A 12,381-nucleotide genomic window follows, 5' to 3' on the forward strand; every position below is an offset into this window, starting at 1 on the left:
TCATGTTGTCTGAACCGTGTTAACCAAATATTGAAGTAAAATAAAAAACAGGATAGTTGGGTACTCTGAAGGTTAACTTTATTTATATTTTTTACACAAGCTTTCGCAAGCATAAGCTTGCTTGTTCAGGTGTACTGCGAAATGTGTAAAACTGAAGTTGTCAGTGTCTGAAAAGAAAGGCAGGCAACCGCGGTTTCTGTCTCCGTTTCGAAACTATTGTACGAGATTTTTTTGTATCTTTTCGATGCCGCATTTCTCAGTTAAGAGTTCCTTAGGGACGTGACATGACATGCGCAGCTCCATATAACCTTTTGTTTTGTATGCTGTTGTTATTTCGTCTTTTTTGGTTTACTGCTACGGTTTGTAGGATCCGTTTAAAGACAATGGGAGGCTTGTGCTTTTTTATGCATAATATTTAAAAGATTACCTTTAAAATAAAAAATAATATTTAAGGAGTGGCTAAGCGGTTTAACTGGTTGCCGCCCCTGGATTTCGATAAACCGACCATATATCCAATATTTTCTTGTTGGACAGCATCACTCTTTATCTACTTCCAAAATTTCTAAGCAGCCTGTAAATAAAAATTAACACTGTATAATTATAAGTTTTTCATTTGAATTAAACATGGCTTATAGCCCTGTAGTATACTTGCGAAGGTCCCCTCAAAGCGCGGTACCTGTGGCAACTGCCACACTTGCCACAACATTAGTCTAGTTCTAACATAACCACAAACCCATAGGGCCGTATATAGCCGCACATTTTAATTTCCATTTCACGGCATCCTTCAGTAAGAAAAGTTAATGTCCAAAGTTTAGCCAGGAAACTAGCCATTGCTTACCAAAGTAAAAAGTTGTTAAATATATCCATAATATTGTAATCGGGTGCACAATCACTATTGTAAGTCTTTGTGTTCGCCCCAATATTCCATGCAGGCAATCTTCGGCGAATCTATTCGGTTTTGGGTTCGTATCGCCCCATTCCTATTAATCACTAGGGATGTGCCACGAGGAAGATTCGCACGAACCCGAATATCATGAAGGTTGACACGAACGAATCCCGAATCTATTCGTATTAGAACCAAACAATAAAATTTCATCCAAAAGTTGTCAAGTCTTGCTTCTAAAATAACGTAATCGATAGACAAATCGCTTTCTTTCGAAAAATAGTGTTTAAAAAACAATTGAAAAAGCAAAATCATTAGGAAAACGACCTTCATTGTAAGTACTGCTGACTCTAGTTTAGTTTTGTCGGGAAACTAAATCATCATTTTTACGAAAGTCAGTAAATTTATAAGTAATATTGTATTCGGGTTCGCCATGTTGGTATTGTGTTCGCCCGAATCTTCAATAAAGCTAGCGATATTCGGCGAATCTATTCGGGTTTGGGTTCATATCGGCCCATCCCTATTAATCACTGCTACTAGTTTATTAATTTTCAATTCATTTCGGCCCCTAAGATGCTGGTTTCATTGAATTGTGTGAATATATAAATTATGTTTTAGACGTTATCCTTTTGATATACCGTTTAACTGGTAGTCTTCGATTTTTCTCCATTCCCTAGACCTAGCTTGTTTTATTTTACAACAGTAGGCCTAAATTTTATAGGCTTTTCTATCAAACTCTGTTATGCCACACAGTTTACTTTATGTAGTTACCTGGAGGGAATTTATAACGTCACTATTGCGTTTGTTGTTTCCTGGCATAGTTTAACATGGCAACTTCAAAAGTCTTTGCCATCTTATACTAATAGCCTATCTGGCATCTTATAATTCGTTGTTATAGTTACCACATGAAGCAAGCTCAAAAATGCGAAAGCTTTTGTTGATTAACTAAAAGATAACTTTTAGAGTGTTCCTATTTTATTATGTTCTGCCTTTTTATTATACAGTATACATTACTGCGGTTAACACAGTCCAGTTAACATCATCAACATAAGCATAATGACACAGATGGTCACGTTATAGACAATCAACATTTATGACATCATAAAGCAAAAATGATAAGTGATTTTATTGCTATTTTTTACCATTTTATTATTGGCATGTGCACAGTATAGTACTATAGTCAATATGTCCGGTAAGTGCAAGTATTACATTACCGACGAAGAGTCGGATGCTATTGATAATCGAGGCTATTCGGTCTGCACCGAAACTGCGCTCGGTACTGGCCAGTTTGGGCGGGTTTTTAAGGCCCAACCTTGCGAAGTGAAGATCGAATCGACTGAAAAACTGAGTTACCTTAAAGGCGCATCTCAACAGTTGGTAAGTGATGAAATTGGTTACGTAAATACTTTTAATATAGTTCGAATTCGGTTGTGTTTATCAGTTGGAAGGTTTTACTAAGCATTGTCATACCTTTAAAGTACATTTCTTCAATATACTAAAAAAATTACAAGCATTAAATCAATATCAATCAATCAATAATAACAACCAACAATAAATCAACCTGAAACATAATAAAAGTAACAACTAAAAAGTAAACAAGTTAAAAACATATTTAAAAGTAGAGAAATAATACACAAAACTTGCGTTAAACTACTGGTACGACGACTACATTAACAGATGAAAACTACTTTTGGTAAAAAACATCAACATTAAAACTTTTCAGGTTGCCATCAAAATTATTTATGTCGATGTTGGCTTTGGAAAGCTAAAACGACTTGCAAAGTTGTTAACGCAAGAGATTGGAGTGATGCATGAATGTTTTGGAAGCAAATACTTGGTAACTCAAATCCTGTTGCTAAAATTTTAACTATGGCATTACCGAAGTAAAAATATTTCAATAAACCTTGCATTTTACTTTCAGGTAAATCTGATAGAAGTGTTTGCTGACAATAAGCGGGTATTCCTGGTCATGGAATACGCGGAAGGTGGAAGTTTAGACGAGAAACTGGATGAAATTTTAGAGGAAGAAGACGTTGAGGGCACAGTCCACCCTTTTTTCAGAGACTTGGTGAAGGCAATTTTGTACATTCATGGACGAGGCATTGCCCACAGGTAAGTGGACTTATACAGCCCGAAGCATCGGGCTTGGTATAACAAACTTTACGAGAAATGAGGTTTCAAATATAATTGCTGATGTTGCTATTGACCCTGTAAATGTCACAGAGACCTGAACTTATCAAACTTGCTACTTACCAAAGATGACACAGTCAAACTGGCAGATTTTGGGTTAGCAACAAAACAATTATTTGACCAAAGCGGGATGATGGTACCACACACCACAGCATGTGGCATGCTAACCTACGCAGCCCCCGAGTTGCTTATTGGAAAACAAGCGGAGCCGTATAACGCATGTTACAGTGATCTATGGAGTTTGTAAGTTTTCTTCTTCTAATATTTACGTATTTAGAATCTCAAGGATTTAGACTACTTACTAAACAGCGATAGACATTTGACTAATTTTTATAGTTTGTTACCTGTAATGTAATGTAATCGTGGCATTTTATTAACATTCCACTTCTATCTGTAGAGGAGTGGTTCTTTATCTCCTGATCCATGGTAAATTTGCTTTTGATGGGAAATCAAGAGAAACCCTTGCGAAATCATGGAAGAAATATTTTCGCAACCCGTCCTCTTTAAAATTCAAGGAAGGTTTATCTGAGCGTAAGTATACAGCTTATAGCCTGTTCGTGGTGTTAATAATATTAAAGCATAAGTTAGTTTGTGTCAAATATGATGGCAACTTTCTAATTTAGGTTAAACAGTATTATTTTCATTCGAAATCTTTAACGAGACCTATTTTGATAGCTTGTAAGGATTTAATTCTGAAACTGCTAAAGAAGGATCCTAATGAAAGACTCTCACCAACGGAAATCCTTCAACATCGTTGGATTGAAAATGGAGCAAAAGGAAAACCTGCTGCAGAAGAGATAGCAGAGGTTAGTAGCATATGTATAGTTAATGAAGTAATGTGAATATATGTATATTCTCCAAGGGGCTTCGTAACTTCAATGTTTTGCTAAACTTTGTTGTTTGTTAAAAGTTGATTGACTTTACTGCATTGTACATTAAAGATTCGTAAACTGGGAAAAGAAGCGGATCATATCATTGCCAACCCTGGTAATTGTTTTCTTTTTTTCATCAGAAAGAAACTATATATGCACACCATACTAACTCATATTTATTAAACGTATAACTATACAGATTTCACTCAGCTTATGGTAATCGTATTGTTCGCAGAATACAAGGCAGAAGTAGAGTATATTCGCAGCTATTTGCTACAACGATCAATAATCCTCAAAGAAGTCTTTCAGCATTACACCAACGATGGCGTTCCCGTTCATCAACTCGAACTTGCACGTCTGGTAATTCCAGCCCTTCAAAGTGACGTCATTGTTGGCAATGTACGAGACCAGTTTTGGAGGTTTAAACCAACACCCAGGATGGCTAAAAAAGGGATTACAGAATTCTCGGACAAGTTGCCAAAAGACGTGATTATCCTGCGCAACGTTTCGAAATTTAACGAATGGAAAGAACAGGATGAGGAAAACTTGATGGCGTGGAATACGATCAAACTAATGCCCAAACGAAAACGTTCTTTGAAGACGCCACCACCTGCGCCAGAAAAGGCTGTTCTTGAAGGTATTATCTATATTCTATAGGTGTTTGCTTATCATTGAAAGATGTTTGACCTTCAAACTCAAACATTTGTTTTTCCACACCTACCATCAATTAAATTTGTTATTCTGTGCACGCGTTTGATTTTAGAAGAGAGAAATACGAAGGAGAGTGACTGCGCATCAGAGAGACCAGTTTCCGAAGTAAGCCTAGAAAAACAAGATGAAGTGGAGATGAAATGGGAACCGATAGCGACTCCTTCCGAAAGAGGAGATCGTTCTACTGTGATTGATATTGAAAAAAATTACTTTACCCGTAGAAATCCTTCCACAACTTGTTTGGGTAAGTATAAGCAATTTGCCTTGACCTCAGTTTACCAACATTTACCACCACCAAGTTTGACACGATATTTGAAAACTTTTTTATATTCATCAGGAACAAACGAAGAGAGTTCAAAAGAGGGTGAGAGAAAGATTTATGGCGAGGGGGAATGTGTTGAAACTAAGCAACATAACAAAGTTATTTCCAAGAATCAAACTTCTTCGAACCAACCAACATCCGCTGAAAGTCCAAAAATTGTCGATAAAAACCTTGACGGAAGGAATTCTTTATGTGATCAGTTTTCGTCTGGACATCCAATTTCTATATCCAGTTTGATAAAGAAAGGTATGGAAAGTAATCACTACGAGGATATAATTTAGTAAAATGGATACGTACAACTTCATGTCATACATAGTACAGTATATGCTCTGTAGCAACATTTGACAAAACGGAGCCATGTTGTGTAAGTTATACCCTATTTGTAGATTTTAATGATTTAACTTTGCGGGAGCTGGACGAATACAACAAGTGGATCAGGTTGTTGGATGAACAGAACGCCGAATTAGTTACGAAATTCCAAGAAAAAATTGACCAGATAAATTTCAGAAAAAGTAAATCCTCAATAAAATAGAATTGTTTCAAACAGTGCAAATAAAATCTCCAACGCTCATAAGAGTGTGTGAGTGCATTTGTTGTTGTTTTTTTCACTTTATTTAAATGTTGTTGCAGTGGCAACCTTGAAGGACTGCATTTGCACCGATGATAGCCCAGAGAAAATTAAAATGTTTTTGAAGAAGTTATTGATGCCGCCGGCAACACCTCCACCGTCTTTGATCAGCTTTGATGAAAGTGACCATGATACGCATGCACCAAAGCAAATTCTCAGCGACGCTACGTCAGGTAAGCTACTTTCAACTTTTACGTTTAAGGAATTCACGATTTCTCCACTTTTTCCGGAAAAAGCCTATATTTATGATCTGTTGGTTGAGATATTTGTACTGTAGTTACCGAGCGCATTTCTTCTGGACAGATATTTGCAACGTAAATCCATCATTGACAAAAATGGAGCAAACAACAGACATAAAATTAGATGATAACAAAAAAGAGTGCGGTGAGGACAGAACAAATGCAGACAGAGCTCAAGGCAATATTGAAAGCCGGTATTTGGTAAAAACCGAACAAGAGCCCATAAAGCAAATATCAACCTTACAATCATCTTCGAACACTGCTGTTACACCGTTAGGTAGGTTTATGGTAGAACTGAATGTAGACATTTTAGTAATTTTGCATTTGTTGTAACATTACAGTAAAAAAAATTACTTAAAATTGCAGATATTCCGAAAATGTTAACTGCCGAACAACGCAGGGATCATAGAGTAGCGACAATGCCGAAAGTGATGTATGTTTTTGTCGAAACCCTTCCAGATACTACCCACGTTGTCAACAATTTATCCAGAGATTGTAAGTTTCAGTTATTGTTTATTTATTCACATTTTGTGGCTGGTGTAAACGTTTATATGCCTTTTTCAGGTAAAACTGCGCCACCTCACGGCAACAGATATAGACACATCAAAATTCCAAACAACATGCTTCCCACCATATACGAAGCAGGTAGCCTATTACTTTAATGAACTTTAATAATCTGTCACCTGGAACGGAAAATGGCTTTTGTTTAAATTCCAAATCAATTTCTGAATAACTGACATAAACATTGTAGTTGTCACCTATCCGTCCACAGATAATGACGAGATCCAACAAGAAAACACAAACTGTCAGGGGACAGTGTCACCAGCTGAGTTACATACTGAGTCGCCACCTGGAACTAATTCTGAGGGTGAGTAGACAGCACGCTGGACTTATATTCTCTTACAAACGTTTGGGCTCATAACGAGTACTCGTTTTAATGCAGAAACGCATGTTATATTCACTGACATGGATGCACACGGCCCACGTAATGAACAGAACAACCATGTCGTTGAAAATGACCTGATTTTGGAAGGTATTGCAGTCATATCCATTGTATATTATCATCAATCCATCGCTATCTCAGCGTTTTGCTTTTTATTTAACAAACCTTTGTATATTTTAAGATGTGAATGAGGTTGATCGAGTCGTTAACCAACCACCACCGCCACCAGCTAACGTTACAGTTAATTCGTACGTGACGCACAATAAGTATTCGACAAATAATCAGAACTCGACTCACAATCAGTATTCGACGGTCAACCAGTACGCGATGCCTGTCTTGGTTGTTCGACAAGAAGGTATTGATGAGCTTGACTAAACATCTGTCTACAAACACGACTGAGCTAGGATAATCTTCTTCTGTGTTATATTTAGTGCCGACATACGAGCCAGACCAGGGCTATTACAACTGCGAAGAATGTGAGACAAGACAAAGGAAAAACTCAGCACTACGCAAATTCACCAAACGAATATCGAAGTTCTTCAGAAGCACATTGCGAAATCTATTTCGATGCAATGCTGTCAGCCCCACCCTTGATTGATTTTATCGATTCTCGGGCTATCCACAGGCTTAATTCATAGAAATGAACATAACTGTCCTTTCGCTGTGCCTGTGAACTTGGACAAGTGCTCTGCAACACAAAACGTGCACTCTATACTGGTATTTTTTTTTAAAAATGCACTTATTTCATAAAACTTTGTTTTGCTTTTTTTGACCGTACATAATAGGCAACTTTCAGCATTATTTATTTTTGTGCCTTATTTGGACGTTTTGTGTCTTTGCGTTTTGCTTTACTAATTAAAAAGATCTAAAAATACTCAACAAATCCGATTATTCATTGATTTATTGGTTTCAGGGAAAATTTAAGTTTAAGGAAACTATTAAGCTTACATGATGATCTGTTTATGTTCTTTAATTTAAGTTATACTGTATTTATAACGCAAGTAATAGTTAATAATAATACAGTTAAATTCTAATAGTTACCGCATACTGTAGTTGCCAAAAAATCGAGCTATAAGACATGTCATAGCCTACAAGAGATGAATAATCACCTTTTTCGTATTATTAGGACTATAATTTTTTTTAAATTGAAGTTTATATATATATATTTGATAGACATTCCATATTGGATATGCTGACATGCGTTGGGTAGGTAGGCCTACAGTATATAGTGCATGGCATCTTGGTCCATCAACGATGGCTTATTAAGCTTCCTATTCATATACACACGCGGAAAACTTTTAAAGTTTAAATAAGCCGACTCGTAGTTAAAATTGCATTTGGTTTTGAAAACATAAGTAAAAACTATACATCCTAATAATGGAATGCTTTACAGCAGTGCTTCTCAACCCCTGGGTTGCGACCCAAAAGTGGGTCGCCATTTCGTTGGTTTGGGTCGCCGTTGGAAGACACTGTTTCCAATGTCTTCCAAGTTGTGTTGTTATAATCATATTTGTGACGTTTACCACGCTATTACATAACGTCATATTTGCCATAAGTCAATCACAGTTCACGGTATAATTACAGACTTACAGAAATGTAGTTGATTGACAGTCGGTTCCGCGAGCTTACCTCTGCTTGCACTTTTGAACTTATTGCATTTTGATGACTTCTGTGTGATTGACAGCTTATTAGTAAACATGTTTATCTGTACGATTGACCTCGTATTAACAGCAGTGTTAAGATAAAAAAGATAGACATTGTTGATTGACATATTGTTTCCTGTACTGAAAAACGCTTCGCTCTTCAAGTTGAATCCTCTTTCTTTATTATCTTTTTCATGGTATAAATGTACCATGCATGTTATGTTTTACTCGGGTTATTTAGAAATGGTATTAGAGAGATTAATGTTGTTGTTCAAACATTAGTTCTCCAATGTTCACCTTAGACTTTTAGCCAGATCTGAAATCCTTGGAGCAGTCTTTGCAAGAGCACAACGCAGATCATCTTCTGCATCAAGTCTGCTCCTGTATTTAGATTTGATAACCAACAAGCTTGAAAAGCCTGTTTCACAAAGGTATGTTGTTGGAAAAGGAAGAATCAGGCGCAATGCGATCTCAGACAGAACGGGATATGACTGCAAACTCTTGATCCAAAATTTGGTAACTGACATTGAAGAAAAATCAGTTTTTGCTGCATCACTGGTAATGAGTTCAATGAACTCCTCTTGTGCATTCTCAGGAACATCTTCAACTCTGATGGTGAATGGGCTTCTAGCAAGTGCAAATGGTGTGTCAGGTAAATTAGGAAAATATCTTGAAATTTCTTCTTCAAGAATTTTGAAGTGTTCTTTGACAGAAAGTATTGTTCTATTCATTGTTTCCTGTTCAATATCATTTTCCTCAAAGAAAGCAGATAAGTTCGGCAACATGTAAATTCTATTTTCATCCAATTTTTTTTGCCAAAGTTGAAGTTTCAACTTGAATGCTCGGATCTTTTCTGACAAATCTAGGCATGTTGCATTTGGTCCTTGGAGAGACAAATTTAACTCATTTAAGATTGCAAAGATGTCAACCAAGTAAGCAATTTTGTGAAGTTGGTTTTTTTCGCCGAAAAGTGCTTCAAACTGTGGTTTAGATTTTTGATTAAAAAATGTTTTCAATTCATCACGAAGATCAAAAACACGTTTCAAAACTTTGCCTCTGGACAACCATCTCACACTAGTGTGAAATAACAGAACATTATTGGATGCATCCAACTCACTGCAAACTTTTGAAAATAGGCGGCTGTTTGAAGCACTAGCTTTTACAAAATTCACGACACTTACAACGCTTTTCATTGTATCTTGGAATTCTTGTGGCAAAGTCTTCGTTGCTAACACTTGTCGATGAATCATACAGTGAGTTCCGATGGCTTTCGGTGATGCATTGATTACCAAACGTTGAAATCCAGACCTACATCCCAGCATTGCTGGAGCACCGTCTGTGCAAACACCACAAACATTTTCCCAAGGAATGCCATGATTTTGCAGAAATGATCCAACTGTGTCAAAGACATCGCGTGCAGTAGTTGTCGTTTCAAGTGGTTTGCAAAAAAGAAACTCATCTTTGAAATCACCTTCATAAATGTACCTCACGTAAACCAGTAACTGAGAACAGTTTGCCACATCTGTTGATTCATCAAGCTGGATACTAAATATTCCAAGTGGAGCTGATTTCATTTCCTGGATTACTTGCTCCATAATATCAGCAGACATGTCGTCTATTCTTCTACTGACGGTGTTATTAGACAAGGATATTGTATTCAGTTTGTTAACATATTCAGCTCCAAGCATAACTCGAACAATGTCTTTGGTTGCTGGCAGCAGCAACTCCTCGGCAATGGTGTGAGGTTTCTTGGCTTTGGCGATTCTGAGAGCCACCAAATATGAAGCTTCAATGGCTGCCACATTTTGCTGTTGGTACTTGCCGCCAGAATGCAGCCTGTTTTTTTGGACACAATCAGCTTTGTTCTTAAAATACTGGACATCCTTGCCCGCAAAGTTTGGATGCTTAGCGTCAAAATGGCGTTTCATTTTGTTGGGCTTCATCGATTCGGCTGACATAATTGTGTTGCAAATGACACATTGTGGCTTTTCAATTCCTGCGTCAACTATGAAAGTAAATCCATACTTCAAAAATTCCTCACAATATTTTCTTTTCCTAGGCCTAATACTTGTCTCTCGATTCATCATGGGAAATCTGAAATTTTACAAAATAAATTTTAGTTTATGGCGCCCGTTATTCTTAAACTCTTTCCAACGGGTACTTTTTTTGCTTTTTTTTAAGTCTAGCAAATGTTATCAGTCGCTTTTGAAAGTTCTGTAGGCTAGGCTAGCTATCGTAGGCTACCTATGGTTGATGCCGGGAATTCAATAGTAAGCCTACACTGGCTTGCCTAGGCTATCAACTGATGCAAAAATAATAGCCTAGCTCTCAACATGCTTCCTGACTGCTCAATGTTTGAAGATTTAACTTTTTTTCTCACAAATATCAACAAAAATCGCTACCTCAAGTCCAACTTTTGCTTAAATGCATTTCAGGAATCAGCAATTAAATTGTTATTTTCATGGTTTTCATGGTTTCATGGTATTTTCATTCAAAGGCCTTTGTGACGTAATGAATTAACTGAATTAAATGAAACTGCCGTTAAAATCTTGCTTTCCGAGCATATTTGCCATTATTAAACGAAAATCCTGTAATGAGGCCCAGGGTGTTCTGGTTTGTCTAGTATAGTAAAATCACGATGCGCTCTGTGGTGAGCTGCCCATTGTTAAGAGTTAATTTTCTAAATTTCTAAACTTTTCAGAAGGCCTCAGGTGACCCCAGGCAAATTGTCAGGCGACCCCAGTTGGGGTCGCGACCCACAGGTTGGGAACCGCTGCCTTAGAGTTTTAAAGTGCAATTAATGATAAAATATAGATTGTAATAACCCTGTGGATTATTCCTTAAGCCAAAATGAAATTTAGTATGATGCGCTCTTGCTGTTAAATAATTCTTAAAGGGTTCCAGGTCGATTCAACCCACGGACGATTCAACCACGGACGATTCAACCCACGGACGATTCAACCCGCGGACGATTCAACCCACGAACGGTTCAACCCGCGGACGATTCAACCCGCGGACCTTTCAACCCGCGGACGATTCAACCCGCGGACGATTCAACCCACGGACGATTCAACCCAGGACCATTCAACCCCGGACTATTCAACCCGCGGACGATTCAACCCACGGACGATTCAACCCAGGACGATTCAACCCGCGGACGATTCAACCCACGGACCTTTCACGTACTATTGGCTTAGGTTATCACCAAGTTACTTTGTAGCCAATATTATGTAAGCTAAATAAAGCTAATATATAGGCCTAAGCTAATATAAAGCTTTTTGTGTTTCCTTTTTTTTCTTTTACCACTTCTTGTTCGCATTGGTTGTACATCAAAACACGTATTGTTTTCTGCTTTCCAGTAAAACCTTGAATATTGTTATTTTGCCCTATACAGTACTTTGCGTACATTTCTGTCTACGCCTGCTATTATTTTTTGTATTTACCCGTGTACATCGGTTATTATATAAAATGTTCTCCTTTTAGCATTAAGTAAACATTTTTGAAGTTTTTGAAAAGACAAAATGCTTTCGACCCACGTACGTAAATGTGTGTATTTATTTTTTTGCATGTACATAAATTACAGATATTTTTATAGACACCTGTTTATACATCGATTAATTAGAAAGAAAGTTGTTTTATTTACAGGCAAGCTTAAGAACATGAACCTGAACACAAACACAGCACGTATAAAACACAAAGCTGAAAAGGGTACTACAAACGGTAATTAGTTAGCACATATGAGCGATTGCACGCAGATACATCAATTTATCTGGCTCATTTGCATAAGTGCAAACCTTTGCCGAAAGTCTGTGAGCCAGGTGCGTGTATTTCCTTCGTGGTTGGTCCAAATTAACAACTGCTGCGTTTTGAGCACCGAACCGTTGTATCGCGATATCGAACTGCGTAGACGTTTTTGTAAATGGGTTAAATCGCCCGTGGGTTGAATCGTC

The 12,381-nt window shown here is 37.3% G+C and overlaps 2 protein-coding genes across 2 annotated transcripts; one reads left to right on the top strand and one right to left on the bottom strand.

Annotated features, from left to right (window-relative positions):
* Nucleotides 1-1,994: 1,994 nt before the first annotated feature.
* LOC143446200 (uncharacterized) lies at nt 1,995-7,386 on the top strand. Its single transcript, XM_076945733.1, has 19 exons — nt 1,995-2,260; nt 2,607-2,720; nt 2,805-2,995; nt 3,107-3,316; nt 3,471-3,604; nt 3,749-3,879; nt 4,015-4,060; nt 4,181-4,582; nt 4,709-4,900; nt 4,994-5,224; nt 5,365-5,490; nt 5,609-5,779; nt 5,910-6,122; nt 6,212-6,340; nt 6,410-6,490; nt 6,618-6,713; nt 6,789-6,878; nt 6,970-7,143; nt 7,220-7,386. Exons 1-19 carry the CDS (start codon nt 2,069-2,071, stop codon nt 7,384-7,386), a joined length of 3,090 nt encoding a protein of 1,029 aa, XP_076801848.1. The 5' UTR covers nt 1,995-2,068.
* A 1,338-nt stretch (nt 7,387-8,724) lies between these two features.
* Nucleotides 8,725-10,515, bottom strand: LOC143447294 (zinc finger BED domain-containing protein 5-like). Its single transcript, XM_076947325.1, has one exon. The coding sequence runs from the start codon at nt 10,513-10,515 to the stop codon at nt 8,725-8,727; it is 1,791 nt and encodes a 596-aa protein (XP_076803440.1).
* Nucleotides 10,516-12,381: the final 1,866 nt, after the last annotated feature.

The sequence above is a fragment of the Clavelina lepadiformis genome, chromosome 2 (assembly GCF_947623445.1).
Source record: "Clavelina lepadiformis chromosome 2, kaClaLepa1.1, whole genome shotgun sequence".
Lineage (NCBI taxonomy): Eukaryota > Metazoa > Chordata > Ascidiacea > Aplousobranchia > Clavelinidae > Clavelina > Clavelina lepadiformis.